Raw genomic sequence first — 22542 nt, 5'->3', positions numbered from 1 at the left:
TCAGGAGTGGAGAGTAAGTATGGCTTTTCTATACACATGTGGCCAAGCTCTCTACGGGATGGCCAAACGGCTCTGTTTTACAAAACTACAGTAAGACAGGAAGGAACGAGACAACAGTAAATGATAAGTAGTAAATAATGGAAATGGTGATGAAAGTGAACATGAAAAAGGAACACATGATTAAGTTGAACCTGACCAAATATTTTCTACTCTTACTTTTACCACTGCAAAATGGCTCCTTCTTTCCTAAATATTGCAAGATTGGTTTATCTCCATTTCTACTCAAATAGCTTCAATATATGATTTACTGGTTGTGTGTCATTAAATAGGTGTCTTGCAGTACTCCCCCCACGGCGAACAGGGGAGAAATCAGTATACGAGAATTGCAGCTTGCAGCCTGTAATGCTAGAAACCCCGAGCCTCAATACTAACTCCAACCCCCCCTTATTTATTCCCGCAGTGGCTAACCGTTTAAGAGAATACCAAGTCATTGGTAGAAGACTTCCAACTGAAACTGTTCCAGAACCAAAGTTATTCAGAATGAGAATCTTTGCTCCAAACGATGTTGTTGCAAAGTCTAGATACTGGTACTTCTTGCAAAAGTTACACAAGGTCAAGAAGGCTTCTGGTGAAATCGTTGCATTGAACGTCATCTCCGAATCCAAGCCAACCACCGTCAAGAACTTTGGTGTTTGGATCAGATACGACTCCAGATCTGGTACTCACAACATGTACAAGGAATACAGAGATGTCACCAGAGTTGGCGCTATTGAAACCATGTACGCAGATTTAGCTGCAAGACACAGAGCTAGATTCAGATCTATCCACATCTTAAAGATTGTTGAGCTTGAAAAGACTGCAGATGTTAAGAGACAATACATCAAGCAATTCTTAACCAAGGACTTGAAGTTCCCTCTTCCTCACAGAGTCACAAAGTCCAAGAAGTTATACGCTCCAAAGAGACCAACTACTTTCTACTAAGCGGTTCGTTGTTATATAAATTCTCGTTTATACTAATAACTTAATAAATATCTTTGTCTGATTAAACCCCTTATATTACCCCCTTTTCAAAACAAAGAAAATTAGGTGGAAAGTGATGTACAGTTATATGACATGTCCGAGCGCAACGCTCCTTGATATGCGCTGAAGTGTCATCATTCACTTGATTACATGATTTTTAATTCACTTCCCGGATACTTGATGATTTCATTTCCGAGATTTTTTTTTCTTCTCTATTGCAACTCCCTATTTTTGCTTGATTTACTTTGTGGTAAACCAGTTAGATTCTTCATGGTCAAGAAGTTCTCAGGTATTCAAAAGGAAGTACTCACCTTATACAGGAGCTGCCTAAGGGCAGTATATGAGAAACCAAAAGTATGTATACATTCTACTCATTATCCGTAAACCAATTGATCCTCTGCACGCTTACAAATACTAACTCGCACTTTCCGATTCTACTTTTTTCATAGGAAAACAGGGCTAATTGGTTTGCCTACATACATGAAGAGTTTGGGAAATACAGGAATTTGCCACGTCGGGATTTCGCCACTATAGAGCATTTGCTACGTGTTGGAAATAGAAGGTACGAAATGTACAAGAGTCCATTGATCAAAAATGTTCACTGACTAAGTAACTACTATCTCATAAAGGCCGCTGTGGTGCTAACTTTCCTTGCAAAGGATGTCATGCTATATATTCTGAAAGAAAAAAGTATTATTAAAATAGTATACGCTAATGTATAAAGAAATGAAAAAGTAAAAAAAAAAATATAAAGGAAGGGTAAAGAGGGTTCAAAATGCTAAAAGAGTGCTTCATAATTTCTAAATAATAACTCGGTAACTAGGGTCTTGGCTCTGTTATCCTGGATTTCTTGTTGTGGATGGATGGACTCGTTTCTTGCTAAAGTAGGAGCAAAAACTGTTGCCAACGTTTTACTGTTCATTTTATTCCATTTCTCATTCTTTGCAACTAATGCTAGATGCTTGGTGATCATCAATAGGGTAACTCTGTTGGCATTTGGCAGATCAAGCAAAATATTTGATAATGCCTCCAGCTTAGCTGACTCATTCTCAATTTTGGATATCGCAACATATCGATCATATAATGATTCCGGTATGATAGAATCAGGTATCTTCTTTAAATAACGTTTTAGTAATCCAGCCATTGCATGAATATCTCCATTCTCAACAATTGAACGCATCTTATTAATATCTGCCAGATTGTTCACATCCAAACATTCAAATAGTTGCTCTAGCTTTTCAATAGAGGACGAGGACGCACTGATACGATAAATACCTTCAACTTTAATACCACGACGCTCAGTCTCTATTATACATGTCTTCACAATAAATGGAACACCAACATTACCTTCAGAATCGGCCAGTTCTTGAAGTGTCATTGAGTACAATAAGTTCTCGTTATTTTTTTCTCCTCCATTGCTACTGCTGTTATTTAACATTGGTTTTCCGTTTGTACTACCATTGACTCCGTTTCTCCACTGCATAAAGTTGGCAGATCTAGATGACTTCATTCCATTGTTCAAATTCTCATTTGACACATTCTTAGGATGATCAAAGAAGTTCTCATCATTATAACGTGGGTTCATCGGTTGCCCGATATTACTTACTGAAGGCGTGTTTGCTGCAGTGTTTGGACCACTAGTGGCGCTATTTTGGCCAGAATGGTTGCCAAAAATTCTTCTCATAAATCCTCGTTTATCTTTGGTGGTCGTAGATGATGGTGGTTGTGAAGACTGCGCATTAGAGGAAGTCGACGAAGGCGGCTTAATTTCCTCCTCCAACGCATGACGTTCCGAAACCGCTGGATTTATTAGTTCATCCTTGGATGAGTTCTGCTTGGAAGACGCTGATTTCGTAGAGGGTGTTAGGTCTTCATGTGATGACAGCTTTTGTTTTGCCAATATAGTATTGTCCAAATCTCTAATCATCTTTTGCCTTTGAGACACGTCAAGTTCTAGAGATTGTAATTGGGTCTTTAAATTCTGAATGTCTCGTACAAGCGTAGCCTTCACCAGTGTCAAAGAGTTGATTTCCACTTTTAGGTGATTTAATTCACGTTCACTAGATGTTACTTGATCGACGCCTTCAAAATTAGTAGTCTCAGAAATTGATCTTTGATGAGATCTAATCCGTGGTATTGGAGGGGTGCTGAATGCAACAAACGATTGATCCGATGTGGTCCGTTCGTGCCTCCTCTGGGTATTATTAGCTACTGTAATTGATGACTTTCTGGAGACAATAGTTTCTGGTGTTAAGTGCTGGTCAATAGGGGTATTCTCATCAGATTTCTTACCACGCCCAAACACCTTAGTCAATGAGCGACCCAACCCCCCGGATAAAGGCTTCTTCCTTGAATTTGGTGTATCAAAAGTAGGACTCGAAGATTGCTCTGGGGTAGACATGGCTATCGAAGGATCATTAGAGCTCATACGCTCGACTTTTTTATGATTTATTTGTTGAATCACCTCAGATCTGGTTGCTAATTTTGGATCCAAACCTGGAATATTCAAACCTGTGTTTTCAGACGAATGACCAAAATTATATTTTATAGGGCTCAGTAGTTTATTCTCATTGCTCAAATCATCTACATCTCCATTATTGTGAGCTTCACTTTCATGACTGAACATGCTTTCCTCTTCAGTCTCATCTAAATGGATAAAACTTTCAGGTTCCTTCTCTAATTCTTCTGTGGCAATTTCAGTATCAATAACATGAGCTTTCCTATGTAAGCTTCCTGGAGATGTCAGCTCAATAGGTATTGGATTCTTCTTTGGGGTTTCCAATTCGGGCGTCCGGAACTGTGCGGTGCTTTTCACCGGGGATACATTCGTTCTTTGGGGTGATCTTAAAGGAATCAGAATATCAGGATTACTTTCTTCAGAATGTAAAAACGAAAATCTATTCATATCTTCATTAAAGCTGGATTTCTGAATAGGTATTGCCTTTGGAGTCGAGTTATTGGATTCGTTATGTTTCAAAGTTGGAGTCTTAAGAATAGCATCATTTGCATCTATGTAAGTTTCATCTCTTTTCCTAACTTCAACTTTCAAAACTGGGCTTGAGGTCATTCTTTCCACACTAGCCTTTTCTGTCTCTGCCGGTTGCTCGTTAACATACACTGAGGATCCAGATGCCTTTGAATCATTACTGTCTAATGCGTAATCATCAAAATCAAAGCTTGAAACTATCGATCCCTGGTATGATTGAGTGGAAGAATCCGATTTTGAATCTGGAGAAACTAAGCCTTCAGGCTTAGGTAAGTCCGTAATTTTAGGGACTTCCTTAATATTATCCATATTATTTATGTGGCCATCTTTAACATTACTCCGGATATTTGTACTATTGTTTAGCTTTTCGCTTGTTATTATAGATTTCAAGTTTCTATCATTTAATGATTCCTTGGCTTTATTTAACGACTTCTCTCTAGCCTCCTTCAATTTCTTCATCTTTTCGTATTTCTTCTTTTTTTCCATTAACATATGATGGCACGGCATACAAAACAAACCTTTTGAAGTTCTGGCATATTTCAGATCGTCAATTGGTTTGTGGCATGACTTACATATGAAGCAATCTGCGCAGTAGGCTAAGTCACCCGTCAAGATCGCCAGGTCGTAGATCTTTTTATTGCATGACTTGCAGGTATAGGAACAATCAGAACATACTAATGCGCCCGTACCTAAGACTAGAAAATTAGAATTAACCCCTAATGATTTGGAACATTTAGAGCATTTGAAGCAATCAACATGCCACTGATCTGTTCCAAGTTTGTATGCCTTTGTATCGTTTATTGATAGATGGCAGCTCTTGCAACTTTTTGATGATTGTGAACACATTATTATCTTGGAATATGCCTATTTTTGGAAGCACTCGTAACAACAGTGTTAAAAATGGAATAATGAGTGTATCAAAATGAAATCCTGGGCGTAAATCAGTGAAAGATTATGGCACTTGCGCTTCGTTGGGTATTAGATAAAGAAAAAACAGCAGAATCAACCTGGAAAAGTGTAAGCAGGCTCTATGAGTTAGTTGGGTCACCAGAGCTTCTTCTTCAAAACGGGGCTTATACGGATGCTAGTGTGTCCCTCTGAAGGTAGTCTCTATTCAGGTGGTCTGTGGCAATGTCCCGACTAGTTGAGGTGCCCTTTCAAACTTATCCTTCTATGATTTGAAGCTCGTGAAACACTATAATATCACCTTTCTTGAGAGGTACATCTATATTGGCGATACCCTTTAAGGCCCGCTCCTATAGAGTATACATTTTCCAGCCTCGGCGACATTGTACACTCCGCACGAATGCACTAGAGGATTAGACGCTTCTCGCGTCGTTTTTTTTTTCTTCGTTGACTGAACTAAAGCGCAGGTTCACAGCATGGTGCAGTTTATGCACTATCTATACTGGATGTTCAAACATATACAAGCACTCTTAACATATATACGTTTCTGATGCTGGATATTTCAACAGTAGAAACTAACTCTTAAATTTTATTTTCAAAAAAAAAAAAGCTAGGAATTCTTGCGTCTCCTGTATAATTTTACATGTCAACCCAAACTCGTGATTCTTGAACTCCCCGCCACCAACAACATCACTCGCCTTAGATAATTAACATGCCCAAAGGGGATATTGATACCGACTGTAAGTTGCCGTTATTTGAACTATGGCCTGATACCTAAATGTGATTTCATTCTCAACAATGTATCATTTCATTTTGAACTAGGGACCTGCAGATGTTGATGTTGATATTGATATTGATATTTCAAAAAACACATGAACTCAGCTTTGGTACTTCATCTAGCCATGGGTATTCAAAAATTCTCAGTGTAATGGTTAGTTAGGACATTCCTATAACGTGGGAAAAACTATTAAAAAATGTTATTGTGTGATTGAATGGACTTAAGTAGTTCAAGCATTCCCTGAACGTGAATTAAGCAAAATGCAGTTGAAAGAATAAGTATTGCCTTCTTCTATAAAGTCTATATGACTTCGAAACTTTCAGACTCTTCAAACTACACAGTTACAAAGCTTAACAATTTTTGCTCGCAGATTTAGTTGCCAATTTAAATGATCCGTATACCTACAGTATAAGTAGTCTTGGGATTTTAGTAACGGTCACGCATTGAGGCAAGTAATATCCAAATCTATGCTATGAGGGGATGGTTCCCAGAAAAGTGACTTCTAGTTATTTGTCCTTTTTCAAATTATATCACTACGGCTAATGATAGAAAAATAATATTCATTGACTCCGATTCTTGCCATTATACTCAAAGCAGTTAGTATAACTATTAGGTTTATCATTTCCACAAACATCAAGTACAGAATAATTGTTTAATTTTTCCTAATAGAATCAAGACTTTGCCCGGAAAGGAAGAACACCAGTCAATAGTCACAACCTGTTTGGTATATGCAGGCATAATTAATTTTAATTAGCACACTTGAAACAAAGACGGTGTATTAGTGCTTGACGTAGGTATATACAGTTATTTGCAATCAAGCAATCAAAAGCAACGACAAATGTGTTCCACTTTTGAGAACCAATTTGAGAATATCAATGTTATAGTTAACATCTACATTGTTTAAAGTATCATATATATATATGTGCTGATCTTTTAGGTGCAATTTTCACCCGATTTTCAGGCCATGTTTGGCAGCATCCGAGACAATTATTTCATCACATACTACTTTGTATTCAAAGTTTGGAGGAATTATACAGCTTGGTCTTAAGACCAGAGATTATATCTTTTAGAGATGTCTTAAAATACTAGAGTAACTTCAAACAAAACCCATCCCTTAGTAACTCAATGAAACACTGTATTGCTTCTGATTTGACTGCTACAAAGAATATTAAGATAAGATGGAGAATGTAGCCTTCTCAAAGGCAGATTTTCCTATGTTTTAGCTGATGACAAATAAGATAACTAGGTATAAACTTTTTAAGAGAAAATCATATTTGGCCGAAAATGGCAACTCCGAAATTTAAGCTTTGAAAAACTTTATTTTTTATTTTGTTATTGTACTTATTTCAAATTTTAAGACCAACAATATAAATAAATACACCATTCTGATAAATCAATTATCTGAATAGTAGAGATTAGAAAAGTCAAAGGAAAGTGAGAGGACCTATATACATATTTTCAAAATACATAATGCAAACAAGGGGATTGGTATTGATTTTTATTTTAGACCCGGGGCATCTAAAAAGCTGGCTTGTTAACTCTAGCTCTAACTAACTTGGTTTGAGTATAGTTGTCGAAAGCTTCAATACCCATTTCTCTGCCAATACCGGATTCCTTGTAACCACCGAATGGAGCAGCTGGGTGGAAATCATTGTAAGTGTTGATCCAAACAGAACCTGCTTCAAGCCTTTCGGAAACCCAAATTGCCTTGTTGAAATCTTCAGTGTGAATACCGGAACCTAAACCAAAATCGGAATCATTTGCCTTTTCAATCAATTCTTCAGTGGACTTAAAAGGTAAAACAACAGCAACTGGACCAAAGATTTCTTCTTGAGTTAACTTGGAATTTTGAGGAACATCGTAGAAGATAGTTGGCTCAACAAAGTATCCCTTATTGCCAATTCTTTTACCACCAGTTAATAGTTTCAAGCTGGATTCGTTAGCAGCGGTGATGTAGTCCAAGACAGTTTGGAATTGATCTGGAGTGGTTTGTGCACCTTGGAAAACACCCTCTTCAAATGGGTTACCAATCTTTAATTTTTCAACAGTCTCCTTGAATTTGGTCAAGAATTCAGTATACCATTTCTCATCGGTTGCTTCAATGTAAATTCTAGAACCAGCACAACAGACTTCACCACCATTGAAGAAAATACCAGTAATCAAATTTTGAATGGTTTGTTCAACGTTACAGTCTTTGAAAACAATGTTTGGAGACTTACCACCCAATTCGAGAGTAACCTTTTTGATGGAATTAGCACATTCCTTCATAACAGTTTTACCAACTTCTGTAGATCCGGTAAACGCAACCTTCTTAATTTTAGGATGTTGTAAAATGGAGTTACCACAGCCTCTACCGGAACCTGGAACAACATTAACAACACCGGCTGGAATGCCCGCCTCCTTGATCAAGGTACAAGTAAAGAGGTTTGATAGAGGTGTTGCACTGGCAGGCTTCAAAATAATGGTATTACCGGTTGCTAAAGCCGGGCCGATTTTCCAAGCAAACATCAGCAATGGGAAGTTCCAAGGTGTAATTGCACCACAGACACCTAAAGGTTCCTTTCTAGTGTAGGTAAAATGTTCGACATCGGTTGTAATTGTTCTACCATCGATTTTATCACAGTAACCTGCACAGTATCTGAAATATTCAATGACAAGATTGACATCGAATTTTGCACAATGTAAGGCCTTACCATTATCAAGGGATTCAATTTTGGCAAGTAAGTCTCTCTTTTCGTCCATCAAATCGGCCAATTTGTTCAAGTATCTGCCTCTTTCATTTGGCGGTGTAAATCTCCAAGTCTTGTAAGCTTTAGATGCTGCTTGAACGGCAATTTCAACATCTTCAGCATCGGCCTGTTGGACTTTACAAATGAGAGACTCGTCAATTGGGGTGTTAACATCAAAAGTCTTACCTGACTTTGCACTAACAAATTCATTGTTGATGAAAAGCCCGGTTGGCTGTTGGTAAGTTTCGTTGATAATTGGGAAAGTGACGGAAGTTGCAGACATTTTTGCTATTTGGGTGACTGAAAAACAGTTCAATTTGAAAAAGTTTCTTGACTGTTTGGAGAGGGACAACATTATAAAAAGTGGGATATTGGAAGTCTAATTGTAACCTCTCTGGTAGGAATGGGTGTTTGCTTTTATATCCACGTGAAGAAATGTCCCCCCCTAGAAGTGTAAATTCCAGACACTTCCCTTCTCCCGGGGTTTAGTAAGCATGTGCACTTCCCCCCTTGGTTTTTGTTGAGTAGCATCCACTGAAAAATTACAAAGAGTCATCACCGGTAACGGGTACAGTGTGGGGTTCCAGTGCGTGGCAGGAGCCGGTCCACTGAGGGCCGAGATCTCCGGAACTTTGCACCCGGGGGTGGCTTTTTCTATTTTCGGTATTCGGAGACGGGGGGGGGTGTGATGTGTCAAGAAAGAGGAGCTAGAGGTAAGAGCACGTGAGGGGTGTGTAAGCGAAATAGCACCAAACTTAGGAAAACGGGTACGCGGCGATAAGTTTGGGTATTGCGGGGAAGAAAGGGGGGGGGGGGGGTGCCTTAGGAGGGCCAACAGGGGAAGTCCAAAGAGGGTGTCTGCATTGACGGGGTGAATGGGCTAGGGAGGAGGGGCAAAGGCAGGGATAGAGTAGCCGGTTCGACCTTGTGTTCGGGGATTCGGGGAGCACGTTTACTGTAGTATTAAGGCCAGTAAGCGTATATGCGTTTGAGTATTTGTTTATCAACTAGTTTGTCTATGTACAAGTGTATCCTTGAGAAACACTAGTGTCTTTGCCCCTTGCTACAGAGAGTCGTGTTGACCAATGGTTCTACATCTCGGACAAGTGGCTGTATGTAATTCCTTGAACACGGCACGTCAGTGTCTCCTCGTTGTCGGAGTTTGCGCTATTAAGTTACACTAGGGACTCATATGAACCACGTTGGCGTCATATGCTGCTCTTTCCTGGACAACTCTGAGGCCGAAACCAAACAGAATCTACGAGATGTTGGAGCCTATGTTTGGTTGGACTGTGTTGTGGGCTACTCTCCTATACAGATAGAGAGAAATATAATAATGTACAAAGATTAGACAATTCGAGCTATAGGGTGGCTATATGTGTTTTACACTTCATAACTGCTTCACCTCCACCTTCTTCTTCTTCAGAGAATCATCCTTGTGTTGCATGTGCTGCTTTCTCTTCTTGGCCCTGTGCAACCGTTGTTTATCCTCTGTCTCCAATTCTCCCTTGGCCATCACAACACCGGATTTGAGTAAAACCTCGTTCTTTCCAACCTTGGTTGTCGCTTTATACACTTCTTGTGGCGCCAAGGTGTTGTTCGATGCCATCGTTAATGGCTGTGCGTCCTCCATTGCAATGGTGGACGTCTCGACCCTCACATCTAGCAACTTCTCCTTTGGCTTTGGCACAAAATGCGAAGAATAGAGACTGTCCAACTGGTAGGTGACATCTTTAAACATGGCACTGATTTCATCATGTGCCTTCTGTAACTCTTCATTGATCTCCTCATCCCCCGTTTTGCCAGCATATTCGTCCTCGTATAACTCAGCTAGTGACTTGGAAGATTTCTCCTCACTCACTTGGACTTTTTTACTTGGCTTGAAGCTGTTCATCTCACTGATTATCCTCTTTGGAATTTCATCAAATTCTTGATTCACAATTCTCCTCTTGATGATCTCCTCAATAGTCTCGGTTGTCTCCTGTGTGATAACAGGAATTGGTTTTGCTGTACGGTCAAATTCTAATTCCTCCTCGAGTAAAGTGTCTGCGTCTCTTTGTTTTCCACTAACTTCACCTTTCATTGTCCATTTCTTCTCGGCAATGGATTCTGCTTCAAGCTCGGATATTTGTCTTTGAATCTCACGTTGTTGTTTCTCAAAAGTCGAGAGCCTTTCTTCCGGCTTGGACCTACTCTTGGTCTTTTCCGCCTCCTCTTCTTTGATCTCCTCATCAAAAATATCAGCTTGGGCTGCATTGAAAGCTTCGTCGTACTCGTCTTCTCCTAACTCCTCCTCTGCTTGGGTGGCTTCCTTATTTTTTCTGCTCTTCTTTCCTTTTCTTTGTGGTGTCTTCGTATCATCAAAAAAGTCCTTGTACGTTAGCATCTCCTCATCATCGTCGTCCTCATCACCTAAATCTCCAAAATAATCGACTTCTTCGTCATCTGACTGATCTTCAACTCCATCTTCAAGTGCCAAAACTTGACGTTGGTATTCTTTCAGGTCAAACATACCATCGTTGAGGCCAAATCCATCTTCTTTTTTATCTTCTTCAGCATCACCTCCTTGTACAGCTTCCTCTTCTGATCCTTCTTCATAGTCTTGTTCCCCCTCATCTGAGTCCCTCATTTCCTCTTCTGGTAGAACTTCGGCATTGGACTCATCCTCCCCTTCTCCTTCTTCCTCGTCAGCAACCTCTTCTTCAGAATCCTCCTCATCTACGCTACCTCGTTCACCAAATGCAACGTCGCTATCTTCGTTGTCTAACCCATCTTCTTCCTCTTCTTTTTCTGCCGCCAATCCCTCATCAAGGTATAAACCATTCTCTTTGTATTCTTCAATTTCCTCATACACACTTCTCTCAACACTATCAAAGACCATCTTTGCCTGTCCCCAAACTTGGGTTGCATCTAAGCCATCAACATAAATCTCATCCAACACCGAATTCTCGCTGTGTTTGATGACTGGATCAACAATGTCTTTTAAAGTGATTAGCAAATTCTCGTAATTGAATGCATCATCCGCTTGGTTTTTCTTCTCAGTAAACAGGATACTTGGATCGTTCAATAATTCTTCAAGTGTAAACCCCATTATGTATAGTTTTACAAGCTGCTCTATTGATTATAGTTGAAATGTAGGCTATCTGGATTACCGGATTACAGAGATGTTATATAAAAACTACTGAAAAAAAAAATTTCACTTTACTTTTTTGTCTTTACTTTTCATGACATGCTCGAAATGGAAAAAAAAAATGTTGAAAAGTTGAAAAGGCATTGGCAAATTATATTGCAAAGCTAATCTAAAAACCAGGCATTGATGTTCAGTTTGACTAGCAATATAATCAATGATCCTTCGATAGTTACCTGTAAACTTGCTTATTGGATAAAACACCAGTGCTTGTACAAAATTTTACATAATCAACATTACATTTTCTTTTTCTTCTCACGTTTGGTGTTAACATTCTTACTATCTTTCCTGCAAACCGGACAGTACCAAACACCAACTGGTGGTTCCTTCAAGCCCACACAGTCATAGTGAAACCATTCGTACTTACATGTTGGACTATCACATGCAACCATCTCGCCATAGGAGACCTGTTGACAAAAACAGTATAGTTCATCATCATCTCCATTACTATTGCTATTCCCATTCCCGTTTTTATTATCTGATCCATTATTATTATGGTTGTTGTTACTTGCTGAAGAGCTCGAGTTAACACCCATTGGCCTCCTCGGACCTTTGACTACTGTAGTGCCATTAGATATATCACGCCTCCTCGGGGTATGTTCTCTTGATGTTACATTTTCATCTAATGGAGTTCTATCTCTTGATTTCTTAATTCGTGAGCTTGATGTTTTCATTTCAATTGCTGCATTGTTCAATTTGTTGGCTAGTTCATTGATGTTAGAGTTCGATCGACTAGGTTTGACCGATGTTGCCGAAGGCTGCACAAAGAGACCGTTGGCAGACATTTCTACATCATCGTCACCGTCTTCTTGGACATCCCAATTTTCAATGGCTCCAGACTCGATTAATTTCCTTATATCCCGCTGAAAATTATTGGTGTGTTTTGTTATATTGAGTAGCGCAGTATTAGTCAACAAGATCTTGTCATCTTGCAACTGTTTTGCCCTCGCGTAGTTTTGCGTGATTTCGTCCAGTATTAGATCTTCCTTCGGATGTCGTATACTGCTTCCATGCTGTTTGATATATTTTTGAAGTTGGGATTCAGCATTTTCAATACTCTTTAAAATTTTATCATACTCAATGTCCATCTGCTGTAATCGTTTCATCAACGAACGAGTTTCCAGAGGCAGGTTCGATAAATCATGGGTGTAAAAGTCCAATAGCGTGGCGGCGTCCATTATTTGGCACTGTGTGTGTTGTTCCAGGTACCCACATCACAAATTACAAGTTACTGTTTACATACCTTTTGTAGTGGCGATTACAGGTAAGTCTGCAAATTTTATGTTTGTCCCGTATCTGACTGTCCGCGGTAGGCTTAGTTTGATTTTTTATTTTTCTCCCAACACCACCAGAGAAAGCCGGTAGTATCAGCCATGGACAGCCTTTCTAAAAGACATTTCCATTTAATTTAGCATCGCATAATACCAAAGTGTATTAAGTCTTACATGGCTAAGCCAAGTCATTAATTTTTGTAGTAACGCCGTGGGAGCTGCAAAAATCAATGATGTCGAAGATGCCACAAAAAGAAGGGTTAATAAAAAAGAAAAAGTCGTAATGCTATTATTGGGTAGAAATGTATTAATTGGTACGATATATCTATTAGCAGCTATCCAGTCATTCAAGATTGTTTGTCAGGTTTGTGTAAATCTGTCATTGCAAGTGGAATATTGTACTTACCCTGGTTACCAAATCTACTTCTTTTTGGTTTCCTCACTCCAGATAAATCTCTATGCTTACGTGTCAAGTATAGGAACCCATACATACCAATAACTGAAATTAAAACAACAGTTGGCATCGCTGCTATCACGTAATAGACATCGTCATTAGTACCAACTTTATCTTGTAAGGCACGCATCTCCTTGGTGTTCTTACCTATACTTTCCTTATATTGGAACGTAGCAAAGATATGTGGAGCATCCAAAATGGAAAACTCATCGTCAGGAATACTATCTGGTTGGATTGCAATTGCAACCTTCTTATAAAACTTTTCTTGTAGCCACTCTGGTTTGACTTCGAATGAATACCAGCCATTAGTGTTATCAATCCAATCCGATGAATAGAAAGCGCCATGAACAGCACCACCTGTAGCAACTTCCCCTGCAACTCTTTCGATCTCAGTGTCCATGTCTTTTAGGGCAGCGTCCAAAAAGTCTCTCTTATCGAAACCTTTTTCGTGTGATTTCTCATTAACATATGCATAGTGGAACCTGACTTTATTTGTGTTCTCAAAGAACCTGGTGTACCAAGTGATGAAATAGGTCAGACCAACTCTGAATTTCCGGCGCTCTTCCGGTGCACAGAAAGGTTCAGAGCTCTCAACATTTGCAACACCTTTTTTGTAATAGTAATCGGGCGTACACCTTTGCAAGGGACTCAATTTGACATACGTGTCATCTTCCTCTATCATTATGACTTCCTCAACTGTTTCATCATCTCCCAGATTGTGTGCCTTCAAGTCTTTTTGGTGGTGGACAACGGTAGTTGCTGTTTGATAATATGTTTTGACGTCGGGATAACCATTGGCGATAATACCATTCTTGAGCTTAGGTGTAATTGTTTTAGGCAATCCTTCCTTATTGATCGAGATCCATGGCTCCAACCCATTGGTCGTCTGAGGTTGTGGAGCTGCAAATGTGACACCACCAATAACATATGGAGTAACAACTTCAACAACGTCGTCATAGATGGTTCTAATCCACGGTTTTGGTGGCTCTTCGGATTTCTTGGCTGCTTCTTCATCCTTTAAGATCTGTTTGTTGATGACCACTTTTCTAGGTTCTGCTTCTCTTTTGTGTAAACCTGTAGGCGCAACCTGATGTGCCTGTGAAATGGTGGCGGTTGTCTTAGGTGCCAAAGTTGGAGGAACAAAGGCACCGTCTGTCAACTGGGCAAGAGCCAACACACATGAGATAAGCACTGATACCGCTTTCATTCTATGTGCCAAGAAAGGGAAGGAGAAAGGGTAAAACACACTAAATCAAAGAGAAACAACTAAACCTATTATTTTTTTTTTCCTTGAAACATGGAAAACATAAACAGTCAACAAGCTTTAAGTCGAGAAATTAAAAGAAAAATCTCAAATGTATTTGATGATGATATTCGAGCATTCCTTATATCTGAGTCTTCATTACAGAAATTGATAGTGTCCCCAAATCTCATTGTTTTGTAGAGAGCTCACTAGCTTGCAGACACAGAACCTCCGCTTGGATACATTGCAAAACTATATTGCTCAGATGGCTAGTGAGGAGCCAACCGCATATACCCCTTTAAACGGTCAAAGGCCGCAGGGGGGTCTCAGGGCAGCTGCAAGCAGCCGTACTCCATCCAACTCTTATCAAGCGATTCCAATTATCGATCGATCCATTCCGAAACAAAAGTCTACCTATTTTTCTGCCTTGGCAACACCAAACACGCCTAGCACAAACTCAATGTCTGGATTTGCCAACTCTTACCATAGGGCACATTCCTTCAGGTCAATTGCAATTGATCCGAGGATTACTGCCTCCAGATCAGTTTTCAAAGATGATGAGGAGCTTATTGATCCTGACACTTTTGCACCTTCACCTCTAGGTAGAAAGATTTCCACTGTTTTTGGAGCTAAACCCATTCTAAATAATCTTGGAAATTCAGACGATGTGTTTGATGATGACGATAGTTCGCTTGTTGACCACTCGTTTACCGATTATGTGATCTCAAGACAGCCATCCGTTTCGTCGTCCGTCTTCCAATCATCGGGTGATGCATTATCCAGAGTCATTTCCCATGATGTGGATTCAATAATTGTTCGACAAGTGGAAACTGATGAAGGTACCAAACTAACCATGATTGCACCGCAATCAACAGTCCCTCAGACCATCTTCAACTGCATTAATGCGTTAATAGGTATTGGTCTTTTGGCTTTATCAAGAGCAATGGTACATGCAGGTCTGCTGTGTGGGACAATATTCCTCTTGTACTCAGTAGCTATCACCTATTGGACCGCAACACTTTTATCTGACTGTATGGACACCGATCCAACACTATGCACCTACGCTGATTTGGGCTATAAATCGTATGGCCCTAAGGCTAGGTTGGGGGTTTCTATACTTTTCACCGTTGAACTGCTAGGTGTTGGTGTGTCACTGATTGTTCTATTTGCGGATTCACTACACGCAATGTTCCCTGAAATATCTTTGAATGCCTTCAAATGGATTGGTTTTGTCCTGCTAACCCCCTTTTCATTTCTCCCATTGAGGGTTCTATCTCACATCTCCCTTATTGGAATCATATCTACAATTTCGTTGGTTTTGCTTATTTTTTTCTGTGGCCTAATCAAAAAAAATTCACCAGGCTCATTGGTTGATCCCGTTCCGTTTAATATATATCCAATTTCTTTGAAAAATCTCTTCCTTTCTTATGGCATCATCTTGGGTCCATTTGGTTCACACTCACTTTTTCCTGCCTTAAAGGCAGACTTATCACAGCCACACAAGTTCAAATCGGTTCTCAAAACGACATATTCTGTTGGATTTTTTGCAGATGGATCAATGGCAATGCTTGGATTCTTTATGTTTGGTGCCGGCCTCTTGAACGAAATTACCCAATCTGTTTTGGTAACACCAGGATACCCCAAATTCGTTTACTTTCTAATCAGCATGTTTGTGTCTCTTATCCCAGTTGCTAAAACACCGATCAACGCATTACCGATTATCAATATCACTGAATTCCTTTTTGGTTTGACACCTCAGCAATTAGAATATTCGGGGAAGTCAAATACACTGAGGACAAAGCTATCTATTTTTTCAGTTAAAGTCGGGGTCAATCTTATGTTTGTTATTTGTGCAATCTTATACCCCGAGTTTGATAGGATTATTGGATTGAGTGGATCGTCTTTATGTACGCTTATTTGCATTGTTTTGCCTTGTGCGTTTTACTTGAAACTCTGCAAACCTAAAAATAAATGGCTGTATTATACGATCATGACATTTGCACTGATTTTTGGCACAATTAGTACTTATGCTGCTATTGCACTCTGATTGACAATAGCTGGGTCTAATTTTTATCTATGCCTTGCATGTTGGCTCGGTTTATGTCTCATTACTTAACTTTCTAGATAATTAGAAACTCTATAGATTCCAAAGACCCAATAATTTCATCCTTTCTGTCTTCGGGTGGATGTATGCAATAATCAAAATTAGCAATATAATAGTTCCAATAACAATCTTAAAATTGAAGGAACTAGTTAATCTATCAAATGACCCAGACGGTCTCAATATGGTGACAAAAGTATCCACGCCCTGGTAAACAACATAAGCAGTTGATTCAAGCTCAGTAGGCACAACATTAAGATAAGGTTTGTGATGCCCACTTATGAGCTTCCTGTGATGAGAAAGGATGAATCTTGGATGTATATGTATAAGTGGATCATAAGTAAACTTGCTCAGAATTGATGCTGCATATTTGCTCATACTTATTCGTGGCAACTTCTTATCCTCATAGGAAATATCCCTGTTGTTACCCTTTTTCAAATCACCAATAAAGCCATTCCTACGTGCATCCAATACCATCTTTGGAATCGAAAATATTTGGCCAAATCTTGTACTACATACTATTTCCTTCGTAGCAATGTTATACTTAGTATTAAAAATAGCCATTTGATTAATTTGTTGATTTAATACAGTAAAGCATTGGGTTGCAAAGGCAGGTGCAAATGCATCTTGAATACTAGAAAATACCTGCAATTTTTTTGTCAGACTGAAATTTGGCTTTAGAGATTCAAACAGATCAATAACGCAAACTTCAGAATTTTCACCTTTAACTACTGAAAATATAATAAAGTTCTCTTCGTATACTATGCTGAAATCTAACTCTGGATCGAACTGAGTGTAAACACTTCTGTAAAACTTACCATACAATTGTCCGGTTATTAGGTTAATCAAATAAATTCCAACAATATTTTTATCCTCATTGAATGTCGTGATAACACCTGTATTTGGAAGAAGATACTTGTACAAAACACTCCGATCATGGAGAACAATACCATTGGATGCAACATGCTCATTATCATAACTACGTTTTAATAACCCCGTCACTCTCTCAAAGTCAGGCTGGAAACGCCATGTACTAACTCCATTCTTATACCCTTCCACTCTATTGTAAGGTAAGTCCAAGCCTGCAGAAAAGGATGGCTCACTCGATATTTCCTTTGGTTGATTATCATGTAGTTCAAAAACTTTTCCATTCAAAAAATCCACTGAAAATTCCCTTGAGCCTAATTGACCTTGTACTGTATTGTTAACATTATGCAATCGATCAAAATCAACGTCAACTTCGAATATATTGAGTAGTTGTTGGCCAGAGCATCTGTGTAAATGAAAGACGCCGATAGTTTTGGCAGCTGAAAGTACAACCATATATTTTTTTATTTCAAATCGATCGATATCCTGATCTATAACAACTATATCTTTCACTTCAGCTAATGACTCATCCTTAGACCATTGTAGAGTTCCGTTGACATAACAATCAACACGGTGGTGTTTAGAGAAGGTAATCAAATAGACTGTTGAGTCTCCAACTGCAAAATTGTGAGAAATTGAGTCGTCAATACTGGAAGGTAGTTCGAATTCAACCACTGGGGTTAATGTGGCCTCTCTGTAATTGAATAAACGCAATGTATTATTAGACTTAATTGCAACGTAATCTTCAATTATTTTCATATCATCAATTTGAGCGTTTACTAAGAGGTCGGAAGATAATGTATCTGTTACCATATTTGACCCTTCTTTTAGTTTCGCAGCACCATAATTATCAAATTCATAGACGGTTTGACCGTTGCAGATAAAGTAGTTGCTATAAGATGAATAGTAGAATCTAAGTTCTGCTAGTTTACATCCCACAAAAACCTTACTTTCGAAATATTCCAATTCAGAGTAGTATAAACTGCCTTGAATTTCCCAAGTAGCAAATACTTGCCTATTTTCCGGATTCACAAATATGCTTGCTTCTTCAAGGAGCACAGGTGATGTGAATACAGTTTGGGGTGGATTTAAGGGATTTAAATCAAATTTATGTATGCCGTTCTCCGTTGCTACATAGACCATATCTTCAAACTGGGCAACAGCTAATGTTTTATTCGGGAATTGAATCTCTCGTTGCACTCTCAAGCTTGTCTGTTTTGTGTCCCATAGAATAACTTTAGAGTATCCATCCTGGTCAAGGCCATAGTTGAAGTAAGAGATTATATAATCAGTGTTTCCCTTTACAATTTTGGAATCTTCAAGAATTCGTCCATTTTCATTGTAATACCTATATAAAACTTCCCCGTTATTTGCATCAAGGATTGATATAATACCTTCAGACGAAAGGGTATACAGTGCATGATTTAAGTTTATCAAATCAATTGGTCTGCCTATGTTCGTTGTTTGCCAATCATCCGAGAAGACTTGATCGCTAGTTAATCCTAATGTAAATTGACATAGTGATAATGTCCATAGAAGCCAAACCCACATTGTTTAAGCAGGTACTCCAAAAAAAAGAATAAAAGCTATTGTTAAAAGACATCACAGCTTGAAACTACGAGTTAAAAATCCCTAGATTTTCCCAAAACTGGGATTAGTTGAAAAAGACTTCCATGCCAGTTTCGAGCCTTCAACTGTTTGACCAGCTTATAGGCAACCCGCAAAAAACACTAGGCCATTCAACCTCTCAGAAAACTCAAAAGATTCAAGAAATATTTAGCGTTTGTCTATCACGTGACTTAAAACATAAAAATCAAATGAATTAAACAAATATTTTATACTTATTTTTTTCAATCTCCAATACCCCAAAAGAACTTTTTGGAGTTGAGTATGTTTGAACCTTTCAAACGCAACAACTCTAAGTGTTTACTAACCAAAAAGTACCACTAAACATATATAACTTTACATTGATTTCATTATTCTTCTAGTTACACAGCCAGATGGATAACCGTATATTGGCATAAGAAAGGAGCAATCCTCTTCAAGACATTCCACACAATAAAAATTAAGAAACGATACATTAAACGTAAGATAACTACTTAAAAGAAAACAAATTTTAATGCGGTTGAATTGATTATAAAAGGATGAAATATCTCATCTTTAATACTTACGATCCAAGGGTTGGATATATATAGATATATTAGAAGTGAATAAGTGAGACATAGACGGGATATACTTCCACCATGCATTACTTTTTCTTATCTATCCCAATAACCCCATCGCAGTGCAGATGTCTTGAGTTGATTTTTTTAATAGATATACCTTTGATTTCCAGATTCCATTGATTGTAAGCCGTTTTTGAGATATATTTACATTAGAATCAATTCTCATCCCATTTATGGGATGTTATTAAAAGAAAACATTGCTGAGTTGGATCGGCAAGTAGGCGCACCTCTCACAATGATCTCCGAAACCGAGAGTTCTGTTTTTATATACATTCTGAGGCCAATTGCGTGAGCTGATTCTTAAAAAAACAAGCGAAGTTAATCCGACAAGCCTAAGGCTATCACAAGCCATTCCCGACGGTGTCAACTCAAGAAAAATAGAATCAGCATAAGGGGACGTTCAATTAGTTGTTGGGGTTTCCAATATGATAAATAATACCCTGGGATGAAGAATCACATACTCCGAACTGAGATTAAGCGATCCTGATTATACTGTGTCCACTGTTTTAGAAACAGCCCACATAGTTGAAAGTGGATAAATTGTTTCTTACTAATATTGCCGCACCAACTGCCTTAACAAGGATCGTGTATCTCCGGTACGTCATAAAACAACGATAGAAACTGTGTCTCTATCTTACTCTTTTTACACTTACTTGCTTTTACGTCAGAGATCTGTTAAGCAGGGGGATATTTTGAGTCATGTCGGATCCAGAGAAGTCCCACGGGAAGTTGAAGAAATTAGTACATGCGGTTAATCCTTCCAAGTTATTTAAAGAGAAACCGGAGCCTCATCAGACAGTCAGTAAATTGCATAATGTACCATTGAAAGTTGAGGCATCTTTACCAATGCACGAGGTTCATTTTCCCAAATCCCCAAAACATTCTCCACAGGAAGGCAGGAGCAGTTCTCTCGGAAGGCGGAGTTCAATAAGTGCTGCTAACTTCAAGCATTCCGCCGCTGGTCATAAGAACATACCCAAACCGCATAATAATCTGGCTAGACCTCATAATAAGTCATTTTCGGGACTACCTCCCTATAAAATTGAATACAACCCCTATGGAATTTATAACTATCACCCAATCGATACGTTAGGTAGTGCGTTTGCCAATGGGAAGAAGCAAGATGAACATCTTTTGAAATTAACTAACCCCTTATCCGATCCGAATGATTTTTTACCTGACGACTACAAACAAGATATCACTACTTTGGAGTCGAAGTACACTTTACTTGATGAAGAGGTAGGTTCCGGGGGTTCGGCCACGGTGAGAAAAGTAGCTTTAAAAGAAGAAGGCCTCAACTCTCCAATATATGCTTTGAAGAAATTCTCGATATATTCGGGAGAAACAAATAAAGATTATTATAATCGTGTTACATTTGAGTTTTTAATTACCAAAGGATTTTCAAATTTGCATTGTATTAAAGCTTATGATTTGTTACAGCTACCTGCGACTTTACAGAACGCGTGGGGAATGACAATGGATTACTATGAATATGATTTGTATAAACTAATAAAGTCTCCCGAATGGAGCTTAAGTGCCTCAACAAATGAGAAATTATGCATTTTCAAACAAGTCTGTTTTGGTCTAAAATATATGCATGAACACGATATCGTTCATTTAGACCTAAAACCAGAAAACATATTGGTCAGCAAAAATGGTTTAATGAAACTAACAGATTTTGGTTGTTCAGAATTTGGACACGTGGAGCACGGTAATTTCAAAAGCCCCATACTAATGAGGACGGAAAGATTGGGAACTCCTCCTTACCAACCTCCCGAAGTTGCCAAGTATCATTTAATCAATAAAGAGTCAAGAGTACCCTTCTGTCCTTTCAAATTTGATTATTGGTCTATGGGAATACTGTTGTATCTACTAATCAATGGGAAACTGCCATTTAAACAATCTAAAGAGACAGATTTAGCATACAAAGCATTTATACGTGAATATATGGAAATACTGGAGATCAATCCTGCATTTGCATCTGATATTTCTTTGAAATTACCCAAGGTGGGGATGTTCTCGGATCCACACGGTAAGGATGCAGCTGTGCTCTACTTATTTTGGAGATTATGCGATCCCAATGCGAAAACTAGAATGACTTTACCCAAACTCTTTGCTAATAAAACTTTTCAGAAGATGGAAATGTGTGTAGATGAAAAACTTTATCAATCAAATTTCCATCATCACAAGGGTCAAGAAAAACTGTCATTTAAAATTGATCACACTTCGAATACTGAAGTGACAGAACAATTGGAAGTAAGACATAGTAAATGGGATGAGATCCCTACTATACCAGGAGAATCAGCAAAAGACAATTCTTTTGCTCACAGAAAAACAGAGAAAATGAATCCTTATCGTGTAAGAAAAGACAGAAAGTATGACTCTTTAACTACAGGGAATATAATGCACCAGATGGCGGGACAGTCTTATCTTGAAAATTCGGATAGTGATGAACCCACTGACGATGAAATGTCACCAAGTTCGGAACCATCTCTCCATGCCACAACATCAAATACGGACCGTAGATCTAGAGTTCCGGCACGTGAACTATCTAGTAAGCCAATAGTCCATCCACCTCTGCAGCCTGTATTTGATAGTCATGACTATTCTAATAAGGCAACAGAGTACATGATTGTCGATTTGGAAGATATACTTGAAGCATGCAACTATCAAGTCGTACCACATAAACACAATATGCTATACAAAGTTGGAAGATCAAGGAGAAACACCACTCTTAGGTAGAGCGCTAGCCTTTATAGATTAATCGATTAACTT

The 22542-nt window shown here is 38.7% G+C and overlaps 10 protein-coding genes across 10 annotated transcripts; 4 read left to right on the top strand and 6 right to left on the bottom strand.

Annotated features, from left to right (window-relative positions):
• Positions 1-402: 402 nt before the first annotated feature.
• C5L36_0C08120 (uncharacterized protein) lies at positions 403-981 on the top strand (the record flags this gene model as incomplete). Its single annotated transcript, XM_029466515.1, has 1 exon — positions 403-981. The coding sequence occupies one exon, from the start codon at positions 403-405 to the stop codon at positions 979-981; it is 579 nt and encodes a 192-aa protein (XP_029322375.1).
• Positions 982-1170: 189 nt separating this feature from the next.
• On the top strand, positions 1171-1404 carry C5L36_0C08110 (uncharacterized protein; the record flags this gene model as incomplete). The annotated part of the gene is made up of 1 exon (XM_029466514.1): positions 1171-1404. One exon carries the CDS (start codon positions 1171-1173, stop codon positions 1402-1404), a length of 234 nt encoding a protein of 77 aa, XP_029322374.1.
• Positions 1405-1798: 394 nt separating this feature from the next.
• Positions 1799-4852, bottom strand: C5L36_0C08100 (uncharacterized protein; the record flags this gene model as incomplete). The annotated part of the gene is made up of 1 exon (XM_029466513.1): positions 1799-4852. The coding sequence occupies one exon, from the start codon at positions 4850-4852 to the stop codon at positions 1799-1801; it is 3054 nt and encodes a 1017-aa protein (XP_029322373.1).
• A 2356-nt stretch (positions 4853-7208) lies between these two features.
• Positions 7209-8774, bottom strand: C5L36_0C08090 (uncharacterized protein; the record flags this gene model as incomplete). Its single annotated transcript, XM_029466512.1, has 1 exon — positions 7209-8774. One exon carries the CDS (start codon positions 8772-8774, stop codon positions 7209-7211), a length of 1566 nt encoding a protein of 521 aa, XP_029322372.1.
• Positions 8775-9809: 1035 nt separating this feature from the next.
• Positions 9810-11510, bottom strand: C5L36_0C08080 (uncharacterized protein; the record flags this gene model as incomplete). Its single annotated transcript, XM_029466511.1, has 1 exon — positions 9810-11510. The coding sequence occupies one exon, from the start codon at positions 11508-11510 to the stop codon at positions 9810-9812; it is 1701 nt and encodes a 566-aa protein (XP_029322371.1).
• Positions 11511-11842: 332 nt separating this feature from the next.
• C5L36_0C08070 (uncharacterized protein) lies at positions 11843-12784 on the bottom strand (the record flags this gene model as incomplete). Its single annotated transcript, XM_029466510.1, has 1 exon — positions 11843-12784. The coding sequence occupies one exon, from the start codon at positions 12782-12784 to the stop codon at positions 11843-11845; it is 942 nt and encodes a 313-aa protein (XP_029322370.1).
• A 440-nt stretch (positions 12785-13224) lies between these two features.
• C5L36_0C08060 (uncharacterized protein) lies at positions 13225-14538 on the bottom strand (the record flags this gene model as incomplete). Its single annotated transcript, XM_029466509.1, has 1 exon — positions 13225-14538. One exon carries the CDS (start codon positions 14536-14538, stop codon positions 13225-13227), a length of 1314 nt encoding a protein of 437 aa, XP_029322369.1.
• Positions 14539-14839: 301 nt separating this feature from the next.
• C5L36_0C08050 (uncharacterized protein) lies at positions 14840-16621 on the top strand (the record flags this gene model as incomplete). Its single annotated transcript, XM_029466508.1, has 1 exon — positions 14840-16621. The coding sequence occupies one exon, from the start codon at positions 14840-14842 to the stop codon at positions 16619-16621; it is 1782 nt and encodes a 593-aa protein (XP_029322368.1).
• Positions 16622-16711: 90 nt separating this feature from the next.
• On the bottom strand, positions 16712-19093 carry C5L36_0C08040 (uncharacterized protein; the record flags this gene model as incomplete). Its single annotated transcript, XM_029466507.1, has 1 exon — positions 16712-19093. The coding sequence occupies one exon, from the start codon at positions 19091-19093 to the stop codon at positions 16712-16714; it is 2382 nt and encodes a 793-aa protein (XP_029322367.1).
• Positions 19094-20466: 1373 nt separating this feature from the next.
• Positions 20467-22509, top strand: C5L36_0C08030 (uncharacterized protein; the record flags this gene model as incomplete). The annotated part of the gene is made up of 1 exon (XM_029466506.1): positions 20467-22509. The coding sequence occupies one exon, from the start codon at positions 20467-20469 to the stop codon at positions 22507-22509; it is 2043 nt and encodes a 680-aa protein (XP_029322366.1).
• Positions 22510-22542: the final 33 nt, after the last annotated feature.

This window comes from Pichia kudriavzevii, chromosome 3 (assembly GCF_003054445.1).
Source record: "Pichia kudriavzevii chromosome 3, complete sequence".
In the NCBI taxonomy this organism is placed as follows: Eukaryota; Fungi; Ascomycota; class Pichiomycetes; order Pichiales; family Pichiaceae; genus Pichia; species Pichia kudriavzevii.
The sequence above is the reverse complement of the archived record's forward strand: the minus strand, read 5'-3'. Positions and strand labels throughout refer to the sequence as shown.